This window comes from Boleophthalmus pectinirostris, unplaced genomic scaffold, assembly GCF_026225935.1.
Source record: "Boleophthalmus pectinirostris isolate CB_2022bp ecotype Guang Dong unplaced genomic scaffold, ASM2622593v1 HiC_scaffold_23, whole genome shotgun sequence".
In the NCBI taxonomy this organism is placed as follows: domain Eukaryota; kingdom Metazoa; phylum Chordata; class Actinopteri; order Gobiiformes; family Gobiidae; genus Boleophthalmus; species Boleophthalmus pectinirostris.
In genome coordinates, this window is record NW_026571207.1 from 2325277 (window position 1) to 2336019 (window position 10743).

Below are 10743 nucleotides of genomic sequence, written 5' to 3' on the forward strand. Positions count from 1 at the left end.
CTTCTTTCTCTCTCCCCCTTCTCCTCTCTTTCTCTCATTACCCCCCTCCTTTTCTTTCTCTTTTTTCTTTCTCTCTCTTCTCTCTCCCTCTCTTCTTTCTCCTATCTCCTCCTCCTCGCTCTCTCTCGTGTCCTTCCTCTCTCCTTTTCTTTCTCCCTCCTCTTCTTCCTCTTTTTTCATGCTCTCTTTCTCCTTCTCTTCTTTCTCCTCCTCGTCACTTCTTCTTCTTTCTATTTTCTTTCTCTCTCCCTCTCTCTATTTTTCTATCTCTTCTTTCTCCTCTCTCTCATGTGCCCCCCCTCTCTCCTCTTCTTTCCCTCTCTTCTTCTTTCTCATTTCTCCTCCTCTCTCTCACGTCCCCTCTCTCTCTCTCTCCTCTTTTCCCCTCTTCCCTCTCTCTCCTTTTCCCCCTCCCTTCTCTCTCTCCTCTCCCTCTTTCTGTCTATATTTCCCCCTCTCTCTCCCTCTCTTCTTTCTCATTTCTCCTCCTCTCTCTCTTTCACCCTCTCTTCTTTCTCTCTCCCCCTTCTCCTCTCTTTCTCTCATGCTCCCCTCCTCCTTTCTTTCTCTTTCTTTCTTCTCTCTCTTCTCTCCCTTCTCTTCTTCTCTTTTTTCTCCTATCTCCTCCTCCTCGTCGCTCTCTCTCACGTCCCCTCTCTCTCCTCTTCTCTCTTCTTCTTTCTCTTTTTCTTTCTCTCTCCCTCTCTCTATTTTTCTCTCTCTTCTTTCTCCTCTCTCTCTTCTTTCCCTCTTCCCTCTCTCTTCTTTTTTCTCACTCTCTTTTCCCCTCTCTCTTTTGCCCACTCTTTCTCTTCCCCATCCTCCTCTCTTTCCCTCTTCCCTCTCTCTCCTTTTCTCCCTTCTCTCTCTCCTCTCCCTCTTTCTGTCTATCTTTTCCCCTCTCTCTCACCCTCTCTTCTTTCTCATTTCTCCTCCTCTCTCTCTTTCTCTCCTTTTCTTTCTCTTTTTTCGTTCTCTCTTCTTTTTCCTCTGTCCTCTCTCTCTCTCTCTCCTCCTTGCGCTCTCTCATGTCCCCGCTCTTCTTTCTCTCCTCCTCCTCCTCCTCTCTCTCTCTCTTTCGTTCCGGCTGCAGTTGTGCTTTTCGTCCATATTTTCACTTTCACTTCTCACAAACTCGTCTCCACCCGCAGCAGATTTCAGACGAACATTTAATTTAATTTTATTTATTTTTTTTACTTTTGTACTAAAGCAAACACGTCACCGCTCTGCTTTACTCAGATCCACTTTAGACTTTTATTCTCAGGTAAAATATCGAGTATTTTCGCAGACAGTCGGACGTACTCGGCCCAAGAGATTTGATTTTTGAAGCGCTTTAGTTTAGTTTTTTTTCTTGAGAATCGGAGATGCTCGGTCCCAGGTACAGGATAAAGATCGCTCTGCCTCTGTGGATGCCCGTCATCGTCATCAGGGTTGTACTGGCTCACAATCTGGTATGTTTTCAGTCTCGGGAAGTTTGATTTTGTTTTATTTTTAGTAGAAACAAAACAGAAGGGATGTAAGAGGGAAAGAGCAGGAGAGAAAACACAACTAAAAACGTCTCCCTTTCGTTTCTTTCTTTCCCTGCTCCTTCTCCCTCCTCTCCTCTTCTTTCATTACACCCTTTGTTAATTATTTATTATTTACTTATTTATTTCTGCTTTCGTTTTCTGTCTGTGCTGCAGACAACGAAACTTAAAGCCGCATCGCTAATTTGCATAAACTAAGCGAAGATTTTTTTTAAAAAAAAACAGCTCTTGCGTCGCTGATGCGGTTCAATTTCTGTCGGATTAAAGGACACGACTCAGTGGAATACAGGACGGAATTTCTTGTACAAATCATCGTTAAATACGCATTTGTGCTTCGGTACGTTGCAGACTGACCCACTGTTTGTTCTTAAAGTTTGTATGGAGGATTTTTTTTGTTTCAAGTTGTCAGTGATAGATTATAGATGCAGTCGCCTTGTAATTATGATGACCAAAAAAAAGAGAATAAAAATTCATCAGCTCTGGACGTGGTGGGGCTAAACATTTGCCAATAGATAACGACACTGCCTCGTTATCTGTGAGCTGACAGGCTGTCAATCAAATCTCCCTACGTTTCTAGTGTAACTGACTTGCCTGCGCCGCCGTTACGTGGTTTACGTACGACTGTCACGCAGTCCACAGACGCAAGACGCACAGACGCTGTTTACTCCACCAACGCAACAGTTCTTAGCAGCTTTTTTGACCTATATCTTCCTCACAGTTCACACAAAGTTTGTTGCAATGACGACAAGAATCCAGGAGCAGTTATACCCAAAAGAAAGTCCGTTTTTGAGGTCGATGAAAGAAGAAGACAAGGGGAAAAGCAGCGAAGCCAAACTAAGGTGATTCTTGGAGATTCATTCCAGCGATGGCGCGACTGAAGCAGACAAAGAGTCTAAAGACTGAAGCACCGGTCCACAAATTACTCCTGGACAGGAAACTTCTGCTTATTATGAAAACGTACAGGACACGAAAGCGATATCCTATGTCTGAAAACGTCATTTTCAAGGCAAAGAAAGAGTCCGCTTGCTGCTGCGTGTTGTAGCTAGTTCATTCGCACTGAATCTCCACGCAACCTTCTCTGCTCCTCTCCCCGCTGCCCGATCCGCTCTTCCCCCCTCTCCTCACTTCTCGTCTGCGCACGAAATGTCCGCGCACCCCCTCCCCTCACTCCTCACTTCTCCGTCTTGCTTAACCAACACTGTAGTTAGTTGTTTACAAGTCATGTGCAGCGGCTGTAAACAAACCTGTTTGTGGCGTAAGGAGGAGGAGGGAGGAGGCGTTTCTACGTAGGAGCTGTGGGGGAGGGGAGGTGGTTTCACACATGCGCAACATTTGAAAAAGGACAAACAGTCGCTGGATTCTCGTTCCTTGGAAAATCCTCTATACAACCTTTAATGATCAATTATCGATTCACTGACTAATCATGCCCATCCTTATAGTCGATTAATCGATAATTGATCATTAAGAATTCCATCGATTACGTTAATTTTAATCGACAAACTGAATGTATGTTGCTGTGTGTCGTGACCAAACAGGTGTGTACATGTGTCTCTGCATCAGAAGGAGCGAGACACAAACAGTGGGTCAGTCTGTAACGAACCGAAGCACAAATGTGGATTTAACGATGATTTGGACAAGAAATTCCACACTTTCCGTTGCGTTGGGACAAGTGTGAGTCCATGTGCACAGTGGATAAAGCAGCACATATGTTTCTGTGTCCAGTGGGAAAAAGTTTTACCAGGTGAGAGTCGCTCAATGTGGATGACGAGGCCCCGCCCCCCTCCCCCCGTACGCTGTCCTGGTTTTGACAAACACAAATCTGGTCACACTAACCTGTATTCACCTGAGTCGTGTCGCATCAGCGCTCAAGAGCTGATTTTTTTCTTCGCTTAGTTTATGCAAATTAGCGATGTTTTTTTAAGTTTAGTTTCTGTGAGATTTGAACAAAACTGAATTAAACACATTATAATGTCAAACGGGCTGATGAGGCTCTAGAGTCGTTACGGTTTATATGTCGTAAAGTTGAATTTATTTATGCAGATTAGTGCAGATAGTAATAATAATGATGATAGCAGGTAAATGATGATGAATATAAATATCTGGGTACCTTGATGGACAATAAACTGAAATTTGACCTAAACACTGAAAGCATCGTCAAACGAGGGCAGCAAAGATTATATTTATTGAGGAAACTGAACTCTTTTAACATGAACAAAATGATTCTTAACAATTTTTATTGTTCTTTTATGGAAAGTCTTCTTACTTTTTCTTTTATTTGCTGGTTTGAATCCTTGTCTGTGAAGGATAGAAACAAACTTCACAATATTGTTAAAACCTGCTCAAAAATCACAGGGATCAAACTGAGGGAGCTGCTCTTTGTGGGAGGAGCAGGTGCTGAGCAAAGCTGAGTGTCTCGTGGCTCAGTCGCTCCATCCTCTGGCTCCTGATTTGATCCTGATGCCTTCAGGGCGTCGGTTTTATGCTCCAGTACAGAAAACCAAAAGGTTTTCTAATTCTTTCGTGCCCAGTGATATTAAATTGTTAAATTCTAAGGGTACAGTTTGAAGTGTATTATTCTGTTTCGCGTGTCAGACTACGTGGATTATGATTATGACTATTCCCTGATCTCATGAAAACTGCCACTTTAATTTATTTAATTTTTGAAATTTGCGCTTAAGTTTATGTTATGATTTCTCTTCTGTTACAACCTTAGGGACGTTAATGTTTGTTAAATCAAGTATTTGTTTAATATTGGCCTCACCACAACACGACTCCCAAACCCACAGGCAGTGATACGGACGTGGTAAGGCCTTTAAACCACCAAAGTGTCCAAACACAATGAAAACACTTCATATTTACACGTCACAGTGGGCCCAGCCGTCTTGGAATCTGACTCAGAATCCTTGCTCCGTCTACTTTTTCCGCCACCGAGGTCAGAGTCGCGCCGTCCCAGGTGTCTCTAGGCAACTTCTTCAGAAAACAGATTCAGAAGGACAATCAAACGCAGGGACGGTTTACAAAATGGTTGCCAGTCGAGGTCTTTATACTCCCACCAATGAGAGGGAGGTCCCAACGTGAGGTCACCCAGTGAGATCTGCCCACTGACTTAGATGGTCCCAGTCAAGCAGAAGTAAACAACAAGGCCAAAAATTCAAGTTAATTCATCTGATATAAAACAGTATTGAACAGATACATATGTACTCTAGTTTATGAAACTGTTGACCTTTTTTCTGTTCCATTTTTGGTTCTAAAGTTCCATACGTTTTAAACAGACCATGTATGAAACATGGAACAAAAATTATTTCCCAAATTTCAAAGACCCAAAAATCCTGTAAATAAATGGATGTATTTCATCATATCTTGTGTTATTCCATCTTTGAACTGTTGATGAAGGGACATGATTTAAAAAAAAAAAAAAAAAGGATTTAAAATTATAAAAATTTGCTTGGAGGGACTGAATTTTATAGAAATAGTTTCCTTTCATTTTGAAGTAATATTAAAGTATTTGGAAGAAAAAAAGCGACAAATGATGTAAAATCCTGCACCTTCTACTTGCTTACACATTTTCCCTCCGTTACTTTTCTCTCCGTTACCATGAACTTTCTTAATAAAAAATCTCATGAGTCAAAAAGTAAGAGATTTTTCAACCTAATCTTGTACCATATGGTAGAAAACTATATGAAGCAAATATTCAAACCAGTTTGTTAAGGATATGTAAGTGAGAACCAAGAGTTATCACTGTTTGGATTTATTGACCAAAAAGTGCTGCATATTTCATTCCCTCCGTTACCGACATGAGTTTTTTAAATTTTTGTCAACAACTTGAAAGAATATGACAGGTTTAACTTGACCCTGTTGGAGTGTAACTCTTTCCTACATTCTGATACTTTACTTATTTCAATAGTTCCTCTAGTTTCTGAATAAGAGACATTTGAATGTCAAAAATCTGCCCGTTTCCCTCCGTTACCACTTGACCGGACCCAGATATTTACATAAAAAACACTCTTATAAAATACAAAAATAGGTTGAACATGTCACAAAAAGCATCATAGGTCAAAGTCCACATGAAGTCTGTTGGCGAATCTAGAAGTGCGCTTTTTCCGACAGGAGCATTTCCATATTCCCAAATCTAGAGGACAGTTTTACAAATCTGCAAGGAGGATCCGTCTCCATGCTCCATCGCAATGCCCCCTCAGACTCTTTCATGTCTTGTGTATAATTCTGTATGTATTTGTCTCATATGTGTGTATATATTTCAGATCCCGGGCAGTATCCGTCCTCACGCCATCGTGCTGCTCCCTCAGACCGCGGGCACAGAGCTGCTGGTCTGTTATGAAGATGAAGGAGTTTACATCGACACTTTTGGGAGAATCACCAAAGACACGGTTCTGCAGTGGGGAGAGATGCCGGCCTCTGTGGGTGAGGAACCAGAGACATACACTCAACCAGTCAAACTTCCTTTATAAAGTGTACAAAAGTGTCACACACAGTCCTTTATAGTCATTAAAAACAACGTCACACGCCCTTTAACTTTTTTTTAACCCTTTGTTTCTTGTAGTGTACCTGCAGAGTGACCAAGTGTGTTAACTCTTTCCCCCCTGGGCGTCTACTAGGAACAACCCATACATATATGACTAGGGCTCCCCTTAGAGCAGGGGTGGGCAAACTACGGCCCGGGGGCTGTATGCGGCCTTTTAAACCTTTTAATCCGGCCCGCCGAACTTGAATAAATTACAATTTAAGTGCTCTGTGTTTACGGAAATTGTCCAAACATGGACGCAGCATTGAGCACCTGGAGATTTTACAGTTCTGGTTTCCGCCTACTTCAGCGCAGAATAGTGACGTTTGTGTCTTGTTGATAACGTGTAGGTCGGATGGATGCGCTTTGGCCGTTCAGACTGAAGTCACATGTCAAAAGATCAGATATGCATCAGTTTCAGGAGCACATATCCAAGTGTCCTGGGTCACATTTGAAAAAATCGGATCTGTGTCGTTCAGACTGTCAATAAAAGATCAGATACAGGAACATAGAAGCCAAAAAATCGTATTTGGGTCACTTCAGGCTGCAGTCTGAACGCAGCCTTAGACTCTGAACTCTTCATTTCTGGATGTTTAAATGTGATTCAACTCATTTACAGGTTTATAACAGCTCACGAAGTCGAATCTGGAATCATGCGCCATTGAGCTCTAGCCTGATTCATCAGCCAGTTTCACTTGGTGGAAACCGTCTGACCTCACAGCGTTAGGATTTGTTCGATTCCAGTCGCTGCTGTTTGGTCGTGACGTTTGTAATGCACCAAATCCTGTAGGAAGAAGAACAATAACGTCTTTCCCCTTGATAAAATTCACCAAACATTCTGTTTGTTCAGGCTTTAAATCCTCGATCTCAGGATTCGTCACCAACACAGAATGTCTGTCTCTTCGCTGATTGGCTGGTGTCTGAACTCGCACTTCCGGGGTTTTTGCGAACCGTCTAGTGTATTCTGATTCCTGATCTAGTCATTAGAGAGAAATGAAATCGAGCGGAGGCACTAGGTGACACCAGCCTGGCTAATTGACTTGAATGGGCGGCCATTTTGAAACTTCAGGACTCGTTCCGGCTCCATGGACTCTGGCTCAAATTGACTTCATATTGAAAAGCTGTGGCTCCTCTCTGTACCTGCTGCTGTCAGACTCCTCATTTTGGTCTTAAAATGTTCGTCTTAACCCACTCTACATGATCCTGGGCTTTTCATTTCCTTATTATGTCCGTAAATAAATTCCTCTTCCTAATATGGAATTCAGCTCCAAAATTCACTCTGTAACTGCAGCCTCAATAAGCTTCATTTGACTGGAGCCACACCTTCCTGCTCTTGTAGCACACCTGCAGAGTGACCAGGTGATGGTTGTTCTGCCTGTGTAAACCCTTTGTCTTGTTGTTATAACATACCTGCAGAGTATGATAGATGTTCTACCTGTGTAAACTCTTTGTCTTTGTTTGATAGTTGTTCTGCCTGTGTTCACCCTTTCTCTTGTTGTTACAGTGTGCCTGCGGCGTATGATAGTTGTTCTACCTGTGTAAACCCTTTGTCTTTGCATGATAGTTGTTCTGCCTGTGTAAACCCTTAGTCTTGTTGTTGTAGTGTACCTGCGGCGTATGATAGTTGTTCTACCTGTGTAAACTCTTTGTCTTGTTGTTGTAGTGTACCTGCGGTGTATGATAGTTGTTCTACCTGTGTAAACTCTTTCTCTTGTTGTTGTAGCTTACCTGCGGCGTGTGATAGTTGTTCTCCCTGTGTAAACTCTTTGTCTTGTTGTTACAGTGTACCTGCAACGTATGATAGTTGTTCTACCTGAGTAAACCCTTTGTCTTCGTATGATAGTTGTTCTGCCTGTGTTCACCCTTTCTCTTGTTGTTGTGGCGTATCTGCAGCGTATGATAGTTGTTCTACCTGTGTAAACCCTTTGTCTTCGTATGATCCTTGTTCTACCTGTGTAAACCCTTAGTCTTGTTGTTACAGCGTACCTGCGGCGTATGATAGTTGTTCTGCCTGTGTTAACCCTTTGTCTTGTTATAGCGTACCAGCAGCATGTGATAGTTGTTCTCCTTGTCTTCACCCTTAGTCTTGTTGTTGTAGCGTACCTGCACCATATGATAGTTGTTCTACCTGTGTAAACTCTTTGTCTTGTTGTTGTAGCGTATCTGAAGCGTATGATAGTTGTTCTGCCTGTGTTCACCCTTTCTCTTGTTGTTGTAGTGTGCCTGCAGAGTAACCAGGTGATTCTTGTTCTACCCGTGTTAACCTTTTCTCTTGTTGTTATAATGTACCTGCAGTGTGTGATAAATGTTCTGCCTGTGTTCACCCTTTGTCTTGTAGTTACAGCGTACCTGCAGCGTATGATAGTTGTTCTGCCTGTGTAAGAGGAGAAATACAGTTTGTCAATTGGACAAAAGTTTATTTAGGTCAAATACGGGAAACATGGACGCGGGATTTTACACGCATCTTGAGAACTTTCTGTTGTCGTCGTAGCGTACCTGCAGAGTAACCAGGCGATGCTTGTTCTGCCTGTGTTCACCCTTTCTCTTGTTGTTGTAGCGTACCTGCAGAGTAACCAGGCGATGCTTGTTCTGCCTGTGTTCACCCTTTGTCTTGTTGTTGTAGCGTACCTGCAGAGTAACCAGGTGATGGGCTGGGGGGAGAAGGCCATCGAGCTGCGTTCTGCCAACACTGGGAGTCTGGAGGGAGTCTTCATGCACAAAAAGGCCCAGAAACTCAAGTTCCTCTGTGAGAGAAACGACAAGGTCAGAACACGCAGCGCACACACACCAACCACTGAATGATCAAAGGTCCTCAAAATGGCGCCCATAAGAGGAAAATGTCATATTCCAGTGTTTCTCAGGGCGGCTGCTGTTTTTCCCCATTTAAAAGCCGTATTTTGTTTTAAAATGTTAATCACTATGGCCATGATCCTTATTTTTCATCATTCTGGACCCATGGATTAAAATGATACCTCCATCGATTTTAGTTCTGAAGAATTTTAGCCTGGTCCTGTGTTTTCACTTTTTTTGTTTTTTTTGTTTTTGTGGGTTTGTGTTCCAGGTTTTCTTTGCGTCGGTCCAGTCTGGAGGCAGCAGTCAGATCTACTTCATGACCCTGGGACACAACTCTCTCTTCAACTGGTGATCTCCTCCTGATTGTTCCTCTGTGTACTCCATTATAACGCACGGGAGGACCACAATCTCACGTTAACCATCCAGTCTGGAGACGTCAGAAACTCGTACACCTCTCTAAACCCTCCGCATGAGACTGGAGACAACGGCAGGTTGATCATCAGCTGGTGATCTCCTTCTCTACATTCCTCTATACTCCATTATAACGCACGGGAGGACCACAATCTCACGTTAACCATCCAGTCTGGAGACGTCAGAAACTCGTACACCTCTCCAAACCTCCGCATGAGACAGGAGACAACGGCAGGTTGATCATCAGCTGGTGATGTCGTTCTCTACATTCCTCTATACTCCATTATAACGCACGGGAGGACAAACAGCTCTTGTAAACAAGCCAGTCTGGAGACAACAGAAACTTGTACACCGCTCCATAGGAATACAACAGCTGGTGAACTCCTCTGTGTTCCTGTGTATACTCCATTATAAATCATGGGAGGACAACAAACTCATGCAAACCGCCCAATCTGGAGACAACAGAAACTTGTGCACCGCTTTGAACCCCCACATGAGACTGGAAACAATAAGAAGTCCATTCCAACTCTATCCTCAGCTGGTAACGCTTTATTTTCCATAAAATACCACGGGAGGATCACATTCTGCACATAAACCATCCGATCTGGAGTCGATACAAACCTGTACACGGCTCCAAACCTCCGTAAAAATACATGAGACCAGAGAGAGCAGCAGGTCCATATGAACTGGACACGATATGATCTTGTACAGTTTCTTGTTGATACTTTGCAGCTGACGTCATCAACATTCTCGAGGGGTGCGACGCTTTTTCTAGAGTTTTCAGACAATCTTCAGGCCCGTTCAGACCGCGGCGTCAAAGGCGTCCAGTTGATACGCAAAGTCTAATGTGTGCGCGCGTCTTGAGGCGTCCTGCGTTTTTGCAGTGCATCTTCGGGCGTCAGTGCGGCGCAGATCTGGCGTTGACGGGGCGTGTCTTGAGTGTTCTGGCGTCCAGGGCGTCGACGTTAGAAGTTGAAAGCGGGAGCCCCAAAAGTTCACAGAGAATAAATATGTAAGACACAATCACCGAGCTGATCACCAGGACTACACCAGGACTGGGCCAGGACTAGACCAGGACTAGACCAGGACTAGACCAGGACTAGACCAGGACTAGGACTAGACCAGGACTGGGACTAGGACTAGACCAGGACTAGACCAGGACTGGACCAGGACTGACTAGACCAGGACTGGACCAGGACTAGACCAGGACTGGACCAGGACTAGACCAGGACTGGACCAGGACTGGACCAGGACTAGACCAGGACTGGACCGAGACTAGACCAGGACTGGACAAGGATCTGACCAGGACTGGACCAGGACTGGACCGGGACTAGAACGGGACTGGACCGGGACTAGACCGGGACTAGACCGGGACTAGACCGGGACTAGACCAGGACTGGACAAAGATCTGACCAGGACTAGACCAGGACTAGACAAGGACCTGACCAGGACTAGACCAGGATTGGACCAGGACTAGACCAGGACTGGACCGAG

At 43.9% G+C, this 10743-nt stretch overlaps 1 protein-coding gene across 3 annotated transcripts in view; it reads left to right on the forward strand.

Moving 5' to 3' along the window:
* Positions 1-10352, forward strand: part of si:zfos-2326c3.2 (mitogen-activated protein kinase kinase kinase kinase 4) — an 87400-nt gene extending 77048 nt beyond the window's left edge. For 2 of the 3 annotated variants that reach the window (XM_055159463.1, XM_055159464.1), the window contains exons 27-29: positions 5786-5945; positions 8669-8808; positions 9107-10352. In XM_055159463.1, the coding sequence (XP_055015438.1) occupies positions 5786-5945; positions 8669-8808; positions 9107-9190 (384 nt within the window). In that variant the 3' untranslated portion in view covers positions 9191-10352. The remainder of the gene's footprint in view (positions 1-5785; positions 5946-8668; positions 8809-9106) is intronic. The other variant, XM_055159465.1, reaches the window with a different exon arrangement.
* The last annotated feature ends 391 nt before the right edge of the window (positions 10353-10743 follow it).